The sequence below is a fragment of the Schistocerca gregaria genome, chromosome 11 (assembly GCF_023897955.1).
Source record: "Schistocerca gregaria isolate iqSchGreg1 chromosome 11, iqSchGreg1.2, whole genome shotgun sequence".
NCBI classification, from domain to species: domain Eukaryota; kingdom Metazoa; phylum Arthropoda; class Insecta; order Orthoptera; family Acrididae; genus Schistocerca; species Schistocerca gregaria.
The window spans coordinates 78,345,687-78,359,641 of NC_064930.1; the positions used below are offsets into that span (position 1 = coordinate 78,345,687).

Genomic DNA, 13,955 nt, shown 5'->3' on the forward strand with positions numbered 1-13,955 from the left:
TGCAGCAGCAATTTGAGTATCAGTGACACAACAAACTGTTGCAAATCAGTTACATCAAGGACAGCTCTGGGTCATATGCCCCGTAGTACACATTCAACTGACGCCAAAGAACCGCTGTTAGCGACTTCAGTGGTGTCAAGCGAGGTCCCATTGGAGGGCAGAATGATGTGTTGTGTTGTCTGATGAAAGCTGGTCCTCCCTCGGCGCCAGCGATGGCTGTATGTTCATTATGAGGAGGCCAGATGAGGGCATACAGCCAACCTGTCTGCATAGTACACACATTGAACCCACACATGGAGTTATGGTCAGGGGTGTTATTTCGCATGACAGCAGGAGCACTCTAGTGGTTATCCCATGCATCCTGATTGGAAACTTCAGATTGATGATTCAGTGTATTGTATTGCTATTCATGAACAGCATTCCAGGAGGTGTTTTCTAACTGGTTAAAGCTCGCCCACATGCCGTTGTTGTAGCCCAAGATGCTCTACAGAGTGTCGACATGTTGGCTTGGCCTGCTCGATAACCAGATCTGTCTCCAGTCAAACACATATGGGGCGTCATCAGATGACAACTCCAGTGTCATCCTTAACCGTCCACTTATTGATCAACCAACAGCAACAGGCATGGAACTCCATCCCCCAAACGGACACCTGCCAACCATACAACATAATGAACGCAGATGTGCATGCTTGCATTCAATATTCTGGGGGTTACACCAGTTATTGATACACCAGAATTTCACATTTGCAGTGGCTTCTCTTGCTATTACATTAACCTGTGATCTTGCAATATTAATCATTTAAATATATTACCTAGACAAACGTATTCCAAAAAATTCATTACTTTTTTTTTTTTTTTTTTTTTTTGGTACTGCAATTTATTTTGTCAGTGTATTTACTGGGGCGCAGTCTCAAAGGATGAGAATTCTTTGTAATAATTTTGCCTGTCAGGAATTTCGATGTTTTCCATTCGTTATTTTCTTTTTGTTGCCGACTATCCACAGTTGAGATCGTATTTCTGAACAATTATTCTATGTGACTAATAGATACCAATGCCTCACCGAAAATTGCGTCAGACACTCTTAGTAACTTTCTCTCTATGCAATGCTCCATTGCCAAATTCACTCTGCCTCCCGTTCGGAAACATTTTTTTTCCAGTTACTTTAAAGTGTAACACATTACAAATGAAAATATTGCGCACATTTTCGGTTTCTAATGTTTGCTGTGACTTCCAAATAGATGGTTATTTCCTCTCAGTATTTCTTTATAATTTTCATGCCTGTTGTCTCTTCCCTGCGATTGTGTTCAGTGAAATTTGTTGGCACCTTCAAAATAGGGACTGTGGTGTATAAGCTCAACACACCAGCAGGCAGCACAACAGGTGTCGACAGGTCAACAACCCACTCCAGAGACGGTTTACAGCCTAGCTATTGCCACATCAAGAAGTCCCAGCAGTAGTGCCGCCAGAGAAGTGATATGCGCTGCCACCACAGCAGAGCATGAAGTTCCGAATCAGCTCGACTATGGCGAAGACGCCTTTTACTTGTGCACTTCGTGGCGCTTTGTGTGCTTTTAGCAAGTACATACCAGCCCGTCTTCGGCGAACTTTTAGTGTGACGGAGGAACTGTTTACTATCCAGCTTTAGCTTCTGGAATAGTAGCTGAACCTCAGTATCTGCTGCCTGACCCGATTTGTACGAAGTGGAGTATCATCGATAAATGTGTGTTCTTGTCACTAATCATCATCAGCGTATCAGTATTCTTCTCGTTTTCCTCTCATAGTGTTTCCCTCAGAGCACTGTAAATAGTTTAGATGATGACGCGTAAAATCTCCTTCTGTAGTATTAAAAGTATGATACAACAGTTGGTGATCAGGAGGGATGGGATCTGAGCAAATTAGAGTTAATTTTTGTTTTTGCCCACACATCCATCCTCGATACTTGTTATTTCTTGCTATTTCTGTTTATATCTCTAGTACATTAGCATGTGGACTTTCGACTTGGGATGGACATTACAACTGAGATGAGTCTGTTTTTTGTGTGACATGTCTAATCCAAATTCCTTACAGGCATGGTTTTTGCCCCAAAAGGCGGTTCTCTAACGCATGCTATTCAGTTACAGAGTGGGAAAATCCAGTAGTTACTGCAACCCAAGATGCAGCTAACACAATAACATCTGAATCTACAAGCAGCACAGCAGCAACAGCCTCTGTCAACCATTCCACATATCCAACAGACAGCATGAGGACTCGTCGAAATACTAAGCTCAATCGAAGAAAAATGTGGAGGCACACCAACTGCAAGATCCAAAGAGCAAAACATTTTTCTTTTCGTAGTGGAAACAGAAGTTTACAGGCTCATAGTGACATTGTTTCCTGACGAACTACCAGCTCATTTAGTGTTTGAGACTTTAGTTCGCAAATTAACCATTTACTTCAATGAACAAACACTCATGGTTGTTGCAAGATTCAAGTTTTTCTTTCTTTAACAGGTAGAAGATCAAACTCATAAACAGTGAATCACTTAATTACGAGGTTTAACTAGGCGTTGCAAATTTTTGTGTAGTCGCGTACAATCATGCTGTTATGTCACGATGCAGGACACTATAATTCAAAATATTTGTGATTATAAAATTTGAAATGTTATTTTGAAACAACTTGATCCTTCCTTAGATACAGTGTTACAGTTAATTGAGGCTGAGAACACATGACTTACCTATGTGTGAGATTCTAATGTCAAATATTAACTAATTGCATATTGACAGTGTTAGAAGTGCTATAAAACAAACAGTCCCATGCCCACCTGGCATGTGCAACTCAGCATATGATGCACAGAGACGAATAGTGCCATGTCACGCTGGCACAATGCCAGTAGACAGAGAAACACAGCAAAGTCTTGCCCAAAATGTTTTAGTCACAATAAGTACACGCAGTGCCTAAATCACGAGACTATTTGTTACTTTTGCAGTACAAAAGATTATGTTCAGTCAATCTGCATGAAAAGGCTATGCGGACAGCAAACTCCCAAACAACATGCCACTAAACCAGTTCAGATCATTAATGTTTGTCATGACACATCCAGCCAGGGAACAGTGCAACCCAATGGCAGTAGTATATGTTTGGAAAAGTTGGCAAAGTATAATACATAATGAACATCAATCGAGTGATTTTCATGAGTCAAACAAGTCATGCTGACGCAAATACAGATCCACTACTAAATATTTGTCCACTTCACCTATCACACTTTGTAGCAACTCACATCAACTGGAAGAAGGCGATAGTTCTGTTTTAGATGTGCAAAGCAACTCAGTCAAGTAGCTAAGAAAGATGTCACCCTGAAAATGCACACTGGTGCTTCAGTTACACTTCTGAACAAACTTAATTTTGGGCGATTACTTTCACCAATACTGAATCCAGCTATTCATGTGTTGCCAGGCTACAATGGACAGGAAATTCCACTTTTAGGAAATTTCAGTATGCCAGCTACTTTTTAAGGTGTAATGAAGACAATTCATTCGTGGTGTTTTCTGCCAAATCATCACGGAATAACAGAATACTTTTGGCTTACACGCTTTTGACATTTTCGGATTGTCAGTCCACAAGTTAAGTGTTGCAAATTCGACAGATGTACGTATAGACAAGCTTCAGGCTCTGTGTGACAAAGTTAGTGAATTTTTCAGCAATGGTTCTGGTTCCGTGAACAATGTTTTAGCTCATGTCACTCAAAAGACAATGTACAAGCAAAGTTTTGTTACTAAGGAACAGGTTACTGGCAGTTACAGCAATGGCATGCTTATGGGGCCATCAAGCCTATTAGTGCAAGTCAGTGGTCTTCCCTATTAGCATCCTTCACAGTCCTTCAGGACTGTCTTCCACGGTCTGTTGATTTAAGTAATCTGTGAACTTTCAGACAATGATAGATGCATACACTTTCTTCCACCCCAAAGAACGGATGGACAGATTAGATGAGGGTATTGTATTGCACATTAAACAGGGACCTAGAAACAATGGAGAGGCTCCATCCCCATTGCAGCCGCAGTGGTCCACTTCACACTTCATCCCTCCTCCATCCCACGCCAAACCCAGGGTTATTGTGCAGTTTGGCCTCCAGTGGATTCAACAGGGGCCACTATGTTTACAGTTCTCCTGTGCTCTGGAGCTTCATGCAGAAATTATCCCCCAGTGTTGGCTCATTTCTGTCATATGCCATTACAAGTCATTGTTAGGTTAGTTGTCATCGTTTGCACAAAGTTCTCCTGTAACTGGAATTGTGCATTAAAGTGATTTATTTTTATGCTCTAGAAAACTATCTTTTTCTCAGTTTTAATTACTGGCTTTTCAGTTTCTTAAACGTGCCACGAGTTCACTTTTCTTCACGGAAGTTTGTGGTTATAATCATGTAGGCATCCCTCTTGATAAAGTAAACTGAAAACACCAATGCAGCTGGGCATGCTAAGTTCCAGAAACAAAAAATGGTGACTACCTTTCTGTTTTACAATGAATCATGATTTCTTCTACAGCTACTCCTGTAGTTCATTTTACTTGCTTCACATCTTCGTTGGGTTACATCGTAAGGTAATTGTGGAACTATGATTATGGGAGATATGATGCTCACAATACTTGATGAAGACCTAAACAATACTTGATGAAGACCTAAACAAGTTTTTTGTGCTTGCTTAGATTCATAGTGATATTTGTCTTTTGCATAATTGCTCTGCTATCTAGTTTGTGGCCTAGGTTCACTGCAGTTTTAGGTTTTATTGTAAAAGATTTTGACAAATTGTCTACATTGGACCCGTTCTCTTTTTTATCATATTGCTTCAGATTAACTCCAGTAATTTTCTTTTTCAGAAGGTTTGACTAATATTTACTTGGTGGGAACTATAATGGTCAAGAACTTTAATGATACATTTTGATGTTTTTCAGTTTTACTAATTTTGACTGGAAATTTCCACTTTCATGTCATCACATTATTGACAAAACAAATCACATCTTAGAATACCTCCCATTAAAATATATATATATTGTAAACACAGTGATAAGCAATAGGCTGTTGTGCAATGAACAAGGTCAATGCTCACGCAGAGTATCTCGCATGAAGCTGATGCAATAGCTTTGTAATTTATTTATTTTTATTTGGTATTCTTTTTTGATAGGAATAAGGGAAAGGAAAGACTTTATTTAACTTCTATAATAATGGGTAAGGTCACCGACGAGTGTAATTTTTTTTACAATTGTCAGCACCTTTAACCCACACTGACACAGATTATGATTCATTTATTTTATGATGGTTCCTGCTCCTGAGGATGAAAGGCGTGGTCGAGAGGTAATATTAATGACCCACATCTCTGTTATAGATTTCTGCGATGTGAAATGTCCGGTATGTGGTGATGTCACAGATGTTAAAACTTTCCAGCCCTGGAACTTTATCGACTTTAGGTCCACGGACGAGGGTTATGGTTACCCTGTTTTGTGTATCCTTTTGTTAATGTTAATTCCTACAATTAAGATAAACATTGTTCACTACATTTATCTCTCAAAGCATCCCTATTACAAATGAAAATATTGCCCTTAATTTCAGTTTCTAATGTTCACTGTGATCTCCAAAGAGAATATTTCCTTCCTTGCAGTGTTTGTGATTTTCATACCAGTGGACTCTTCCTGGGGTTTGTGTTAAGCATATTTCTTTGTACTGCCATATTACTACTATGGAGTCCTCTCACTGTGATCATCCAAGTCTAAGATATTGTCCCTCTTCAGCAGCTCTCTTCTACAGTCCTGCCAGATCTGGAATTCTACACTAACTGACCCAGCTAATCCGAGGGGCAGCAAATCATTTTGTTACACACAAGTTTCTCTTATTGTAATGTAAAGCAAACTGAGACCTGACCATATTGTTAGCCTCTAGATATAAATACCATAGACCTTTTTGAAATCGTGAAGAACATGAAATTGTGAGTGTCAGTCCAAACAGGGATCAACTTAAATTAATAATTTGATCTAATTTTTTTATTAACATTTTAATTTCTGTGCCCAGTTGTTGTGGCTTTCTGCCCACAATCCACTTCATGTCTTGTACACTGCACAGCTTCTGTACTCACAAGACTACAAGTGACTAGATTTCAGGCTGAGGTTTTACGACTTTTTCTTTTGTTGCACTCCACTTGCGTCTACAGCTGTCACATTTTCAGGTATTTGCAAAATTTTCACGTACTGAATATTGCTAATTTGTGTGTCGTCTTCATTTTGCCAGTTCTTATCACTAGTAAGGTCAAACTATACTACTTCTGAGCCACGATGTTAGCCATCTCCATACCTGAAATTGAATATATTTCATGTTGTAATTGTTGTTCTCCACTGGTTAATTATTCAGGATGTAGAGTTGTTTGTTTCATTATTGTTATCTCTGTACCAAAATCATTTTATTGTCCTGTCTTCTTCACTAACATTTGAACAACCATCGTTTTCATTGGAGTATTAAAAAAAAGAAAAAAAAGAAAAAAAAAAGGAAATGTATTTCTTCCCTGGAAGTTATTTTAGATGAAGACTTAACTCTGTCTGCACAGAAAACTAATATTGATAGCAATATGAACACTTAAGGGATGTCTGAAACTTGCATCACAGCATTACTTCTAAAAATTAGGGCCCTGGTAGACCAGTGGGTAGAGCACTAAACTCTAGCCCAGGTGGCGCCAAGTTCAATCCTGGATAGGAGGAAAGATTTCTCCTCATTCCAGTCCACTCAGCCTACTTTCAAATTATGAAAGGTGGCTGGAGTCTGGGACCTGTCAGCCCTCCACCTTCTAGTGACACATCAAACAGAAAGTCTGCATTCTTGCTGCAGTCAGGCCAACAACCTTGTCATGGACTTGTTCTATAGACTTTTACCTTCATTGAAAATCACCTGACTGGAATATCATGGAATACATGCTACAAAAAGAAAACACTATACATAACCCCTATAGTGAGATACTCATGTACACTGATCTGTTGGTTTACATAAAAGTACTAGTAACAACAACTAAAAACATGGGAAATTACACAGATGTTGAACCTTATAGGTTCATGTTGACGAATGTACAGGTATAAATACATCAGTGGGCTACACCAGTCACCCTATGCAGGGCCCAGAATTAACTTACCCCTTGCTCCTAACATACAACATATCAATGATTATTTGATTAAGCCTTGCTAAACAATGTTACTTTAACAACTTGATTCACAGTTAAATTTTGATAAACTACATTCAAACACAGCATGCTAACAACTTATAGTTTAGCAAGAAGTAGATATTTTTATCTTTAAATGTAACCAGTATTGTCTTCCAACAAATGTGGTTAATTCTAAATTCAAAGAACTGCACTTTTTGCTGTGAATACTATTTAATATTGACACACTTTATTTTTATGTTTCATCCTGGATCCAGTCAACAATAAGGTTACTTAAAATGCCTTTTGACTGTTGATTGTCTTGCCTTTAAACAGAACTGCTTCATGAAAACTGTTGCTGAGCTAACTTATGAAACATAAATCTTGGCTACTATCATCTGCTAGATGATTTTTTCTTAGTACTTTTAGGTTGGCAACGTGTTAGCCATGTAAACTTCTATTGCTATGGTGACATGTTATTTTTACTAATAATGGAATTATGAAATTAATTTTTTTTAATTTGCAACTTCAATTCAGCTATGGATTAACTCTCATGCAGTGAACGTATGTACATCTAATAATGAATAATGGAATATGCATCATATGGAATGTAAGCATTTTGATATGACGATGTCGTTTTTGAACTTATGGCATCTGGAGGTGTATTTCCGCAGAAATCATCGAGAATATCACATGATGATGTTGGCAATGTTGTTACTCTTGACTGTCATTTCTACTTTATCATCTAAATACACACAACATAATACTGACGGTTTCTTTACTTAATTTGTGTTGAGAATATCTTCTCATTTTCAGTGATGAGATTCTGAAAATGGATGAGTACAAGTTAAAATTAAAGAGTCATGGTGGGAAATACCATTGTACATTTGTAAATTATGAGATCTGTTCTTACTTGAGCAATAATTGTTGAAGTTATTGTTAAAAGTCGTCATTCCTGGGAATACAGCTTGTGTGTCCATTATTACTAAATCAGAATATCAACACTACAGTACAACAGGAACTGAACCAAAAATGAGCAAAGAAATAACTGCACAAAATAATGTAACAAAATGACAAAAATATTCCAAAATTTGAAATCTATGTATTTTTCACTCTGTCATGTCTAAAGAATACTGGATGAGAGATAGTCAATAGGTCAACTTTGCTTAATATCTAAAATCGCTGTGATACTACATATTGCAGGACAGTATTACGTTGCAAGAGCGAAACATTAAAGTGTCATAACATCACTGCAAATCCACACAGCTGAAAGTGTTGCAATATTGAAGGATGCTGCTTACTTTATTATAACTACATGAAGTCACTCCAGGTATTACATGACATAGCAAAGCAGATATTTTACACCAACAAAAAATTGGCAGGAAGTAGAAAATAAACTGATCCTAAAAATAAACATTTTTAAATAAAATAGAGCAGTAGCAGATATTTCAAAAAAGATCGTGCTTATTCACAGGAATTACAACATTAGATGCACTTCAATCATGTTTAACACATCAACTGCCATGAGGCCATGGGCAACAATGGAGGATTGCACATCAGATGCAATGGGCCTGCTAACCATCATAGAGCCTTTGTGACCAACTAACATAGTGAAAAATCCATCTCTTAAGTGTGCAGGAGTTAGTGTGTTAAAATAAAACAAAGGAAGCAATTAAAATTATTGCCATTTAATATATTTGCTTAGTATAATGAAAATTTATGTATCTGGGTTAAATTCAGGTTGTTAGCAATCATACTTGCAGGTCATTTGAGTGTTGTCATTGCATTTTATTCAAGCAACTGGAATTAGAGATTAACACTAGACAATGCACTCATTTGCAAATTTATTTACACACTGATAAACAATGACAAACAAAAGTTTTTATACACGGTACTAATCTTTATTTATTCTGAATCTCAGATAGAGCTGTGTAATACATAACACACATTTCAAAAGAAATACAGCTCTCTAATAGACAGCGGCATTTAGTACAAAAGGCTACCAATTATGATAAGAATTGCGAAACTACACATTACCAACTGGCTGCCTTCTGTCAAGATACACTGATGAACCAAAATATTATGACTGCCATCGAACAGGAGGTCAAATGCCACCTACTGCCATGTACAATGTCATACACAAGGTATATGAATGGGGAATCATTCTAGCGATGCTATGGGACCCAAAGTTGTAAATCCACTGATATAAGTGATATAATCAAAGAGCAGTTTGTTATGTCCTGGTGGTTGGCAATGAGCTTCTAGGAGGTGGCAAAGTTCGTGTGTTGTTGGTGTGCTACTGTTGTGAGCATGCAAGGAAAGTGTTTGCAGGGCAGTGAAACCATAAACTTGCTACTTTGTGTAGTTGCACACCATTCAGGACACATTGCTGAACATGAGGCTCCGAAGCACACAAATTCTACATACTGCACCAACAGCATTGTATTTTGTCAATGGATTTGGTCACCATGCTGAATGAGTGACTTTCTTGTTGCACCACATCAATGATCATACCCAGATACAAGCATTTGAGTCCAAAATTGTGACATAGCAGACATTCATCTGGGGTGCTATAGGCCATGTAGTATTGACATATACCTCACCACTGGACTCTACATAAACATTATTGCTACCACCTGCATCCATTCATGCTTGATATCTTCCCTGAAGATAATAGCATCTTCCAGTAGGATAACTAACCACATCACAAGGCCATACCAAGCAGAATATTTCCAGTAGTATATTCCAATGGTGGACCACCACACTATTAGGCAGTTCTCATGATGTTTACACCCACCTGTGTATTTTGACACTAAGAGGCATTTTATAACATAGAATCATAGATATACACTTAGTTACTTTCACAACATTAGTGTATTGAAAGCATACCTCTGAGAAGTAACTTCTATAACTGTACAAGTTTTGCCATCTTTCTCAAATGTTGAGATTACTTTCCTGAGTGAAGGGTGTCACAAACGTTTATTTTAACCACCTCCTTCTGCCTATCATTTACAGCTCCATGGGTCTCAGAATGACACCATCCTTGAAGTGACATGCAAAATATCATTACATTTCCCTGCCTTATCTAGAGCACTGAATGCTACATGGTACTTATGATTACTCCAACATTCAAGAGATTTCTTACAGTTGAGCAACTTCTGGTCTTCACTTTGACAGGAGCATAGTGACAAACACCAAAAATCATTAAAGTGATATGTCTGCATTACCTAATACAGCAATTTATCCAAATGTCAAGCTGCAAAAATGATTTTTCATGCTGTTGCATGCTCTATTCATCTTGAGGGCACCATCCACAGATATTGATGTTCTTATTCCTTTCCAGTATGTAATAATACATGCCTCTTGAGATTGCCCAACTGATTAAAACATTTGCCACAGATATCACATTTGTGGGGTCTCTTACCAGTGTGTATTAATTCGTGTCTCTTGAGATTGCGTATATCAGTAAAAGATTTGTTACAACTACCACATTTGTGCGGTCTCTTTCCAGTGTGTATTATTCTGTGGCTCTTTAGAGTACCTGACTGGACAAAAGACTTGCCACAGATATCACATTTATGAGGTTTCTGTCCAGTGTGTATTAAGGAGTGAGTCTTCAGATTACCCGATTGAGTAAAAGACATGCCACAAATATCACACTTGTATGGTCTCTTACCCATGTGTGTCAATGCATGTTTCTTGAGAGTATTTGACTGGGTATAAGATTTGCCACATACATGACATTTGTGTGGTCTTATTCCTATGTGTATTAATACATGCTCCTTGAGATGACCCAACTGAGTGAAAGAATTACCACAAATATTACATTTGTGTGGTTTTATACCAGCATGTATTAATGAGTGGCACTTGAGACCACGCAACAGAGCAAACGATTTGCCACATATTTCACAAGTGTGTGGTCTCTTTCCTCCGTGTAATGATGAATGTGTCTTGAGAGTACTCAACTGAGTAAAAGATTTGCCACAAATGTCACATTTGTGTGGTCTTTTTCCAGTGTGTATTAAGACGTGGCTCTTGAGAGTACCCAATTGTGTAAAAGATTTACCACACACATCGCATTTGTGAGGTTTCTTCCCAGTGTGAATTAATATATGGCTCTTTAGAGAACCCAGCTGCGTAAAGCAGTTGCCACATATATCACATTTGTGGGGTCTCTTTACAGTAAGTCCAACAGTGTTTGTACTGACTTTAACAGCTGCTGTTAAAGTTGAATTACTTTCACCTCTGTCTCGTTTCTTTGAGTTGTGTGAAATAGTTCGCATGTTACAAACGTCATTAAAGGTTTTTTTTAAAGTCTTCCCAGAGTCCTTAGATGAAGACTGCTTCTCACTCTGTTCCGACATAGGAAGTTCTTGATCATGATCCAAGAAGGCAGTTTTTTTGGGGTTATAACTAGAGTCAAATTTCTCATTAATACCGGCAAGTAAAACTTCATCACACACACCCATTTTCCCATGTTTGTTTAAGCTACCATTATTGGGAAATACTTCACCACACAACTTACAAATATATACAGGCGGCTGCACACCATCTATGTGTGTGAAGACATGCTTTATGAGTTTATATTTTGAGGGAAAGCTCTGTAGGCAGAAACTGCAACTAAATTTCTGTAGTTCTTTTTCCCTCGAACGATATTTTAGTTTCGTGCAGAGTACGTTATCTTCTTGTGAGGTCAATCCTCCTGTGTGTGTACCAAACATGGTGAAATTTGTTGATTCCCATGTGCCTATCTTCTGTTCATCATGGACAACTCTTGCATTAATACTTTCTTGAAATGAAATGCCACAACTATCACCCCTACGTTGAATCAACCTGGAGAAAGAAGAGAAGAATGCTGAATAAATCAGAAACACACAGACAATATTTCAATGTCCACAAATCCAGAAATAAAACTCAAAGGTCATATAAGTATAAGCTTCAGAAATTACATACTCAGCAAATATTAGTGAAGAGAATTATCATGAAATTCTATGAGAATAAAATTTTGCAGCAGAAAAGCCCCTTTATAAACAAAATGGGAGGAATTTCAATAGCGACCAACCTCATTTACTGTTTACTTCATTTGCAACATTTTTAGAAGATATTGTAATTTATAAGTCACAACTTTTTGTAAACTATGGTGCTGCAAGCTAATTGTACACACCAATTTATCATATTTATCAAAATAATTTATCTCATTGTGCATTAGATAATCCTGAAAGTGGAAGGTGCAATCTATTTCAGATTTAGTTGAGATGCATAATAAATCTGCTTAATACTATGTCCTTCCTAAATTTTTGGGGACATTTTTGGAAAACAGAGATCTTCTAAGTTATATAAAATCAGAGAAAAACCAGTCTAGATCATGATGGTTATGTTACTAAAATGACCAGTTTCATCCTCGTGTTACGCCATCTTTGGAGCAGAACCACCAGCTGAGGTTCACGATGTTTAGAGCAGACAGTTGATCTGTTGCTCACCAGTTTCAGTGACTGAGGGCAACTGAGTGTTCTAGACGTTGTCAACTTTAGCTGATGGTACAGCTCTGAAGATGGCCAACCACTAGGCTGAAACAGGTCATTTTATTAAAATAATTTTGATCTAGACTGTTTTTCACTGATTTTATATCCTTACTGTTTCAGCATTAATCTCACGTACTAACAGCTTCCAGTTTAGTACTCAACAGCTTCTACACATGACAAATATTAACACAACAAATATTAACACAAAGTAAAACAGAGTTTTAGATTACTATAACATAAAAAATTAAAATAAAATTATGCTTTTTAAGCCCCCCCCCCTTCTCTGTTTTGGAAAACACTTTCAGCTCAGGATAGAAAATGGTACAACTATCAATGATAAATTTGCTTTATCAGTTAAAACAAATTTTTCTATTTGTTTCCAAGTGAATCAACTACTACAGCAAGCTGGCTGATTATTCTGGAACTTGACCAAGTGTATAACGGCTACACTAATTCAAAACAATGTCAGATCAACAAGTGGCAAAACAAACAAATGTGCTTCATATATAAATATGAATGACACAGATTTATAGAGGTTTGCAACAGAACATGTGTGTTGTTGGCACTTTGTAAACAGAAATTGTTTGACAGTATGGAAATAGCTGTAAATCTGCCAATACATATACAGTGCCCAGCCATTCTGAAATATTTTAAGACTCCCAAAAACCTGATCACCTATTATTCCACACACCAATGTCCACATCACCACTGGACACAGGGGACACTACCCTACTGCCAATGATGGCAGCTGGTACCTGTGCTACCGCTGTCATTTTAGGACCCTATCATTCCACATGCAGTAACCCCTTCACAGTGGGTGCATTTCAGGTGTGAAAAAACTATTGTAAATTAATGTTTTTTGTTTTCTTTTCTTTGTCTTTTTTTTAACATAGCTGCACAACAGCAACAGTTTCATGTAATAAAATTATGAACAGCCAACCAGTTGCAATGGATAAAGAAATTCTTTACCTAGGTTTTGACAAATATAAATTTGTCTTCTTCAGAAGGTAGCAATTTTACACAAGTAAGACCTAATGTACCATTGCTGTTTTTACACATGGATCTATGCCAACAATTGTAAAAATGGTGATGGTACATTAGTCCTTACTTATGTTAAATTGTTACCTTCTGAAGAAGACAAATTTATATTTGTCAAAACCTAGGTGAAGAATTTCTTTATCCATTGCAACTGGTTGGCTGTTTATAATTTTATTTTGTCTTTTGTTTGTTCTTTGATGGCTGTAACAATAGTTTACATTTTGAAACTTTGTAGTTGCTGTTTACAGAA

General features: G+C 37.4%; 1 protein-coding gene across 5 annotated transcripts in view; it reads right to left on the reverse strand.

Moving 5' to 3' along the window:
* Positions 1-840: 840 nt before the first annotated feature.
* LOC126295152 (zinc finger protein 93-like) overlaps positions 841-13,955 on the reverse strand; it is a 65,338-nt gene continuing 52,223 nt past the window's right edge. For 2 of the 5 annotated variants that reach the window (XM_049987443.1, XM_049987444.1), the window contains exon 5: positions 8,301-11,978. In XM_049987443.1, the coding sequence (XP_049843400.1) occupies positions 10,475-11,978 (1,504 nt within the window). In that variant the 3' untranslated portion in view covers positions 8,301-10,474. Of the gene's footprint in view, positions 871-8,300; positions 11,979-13,955 lie in introns of those variants that run through there. The other 3 variants (XM_049987445.1, XM_049987446.1, XR_007552393.1) reach the window with 2 other exon arrangements.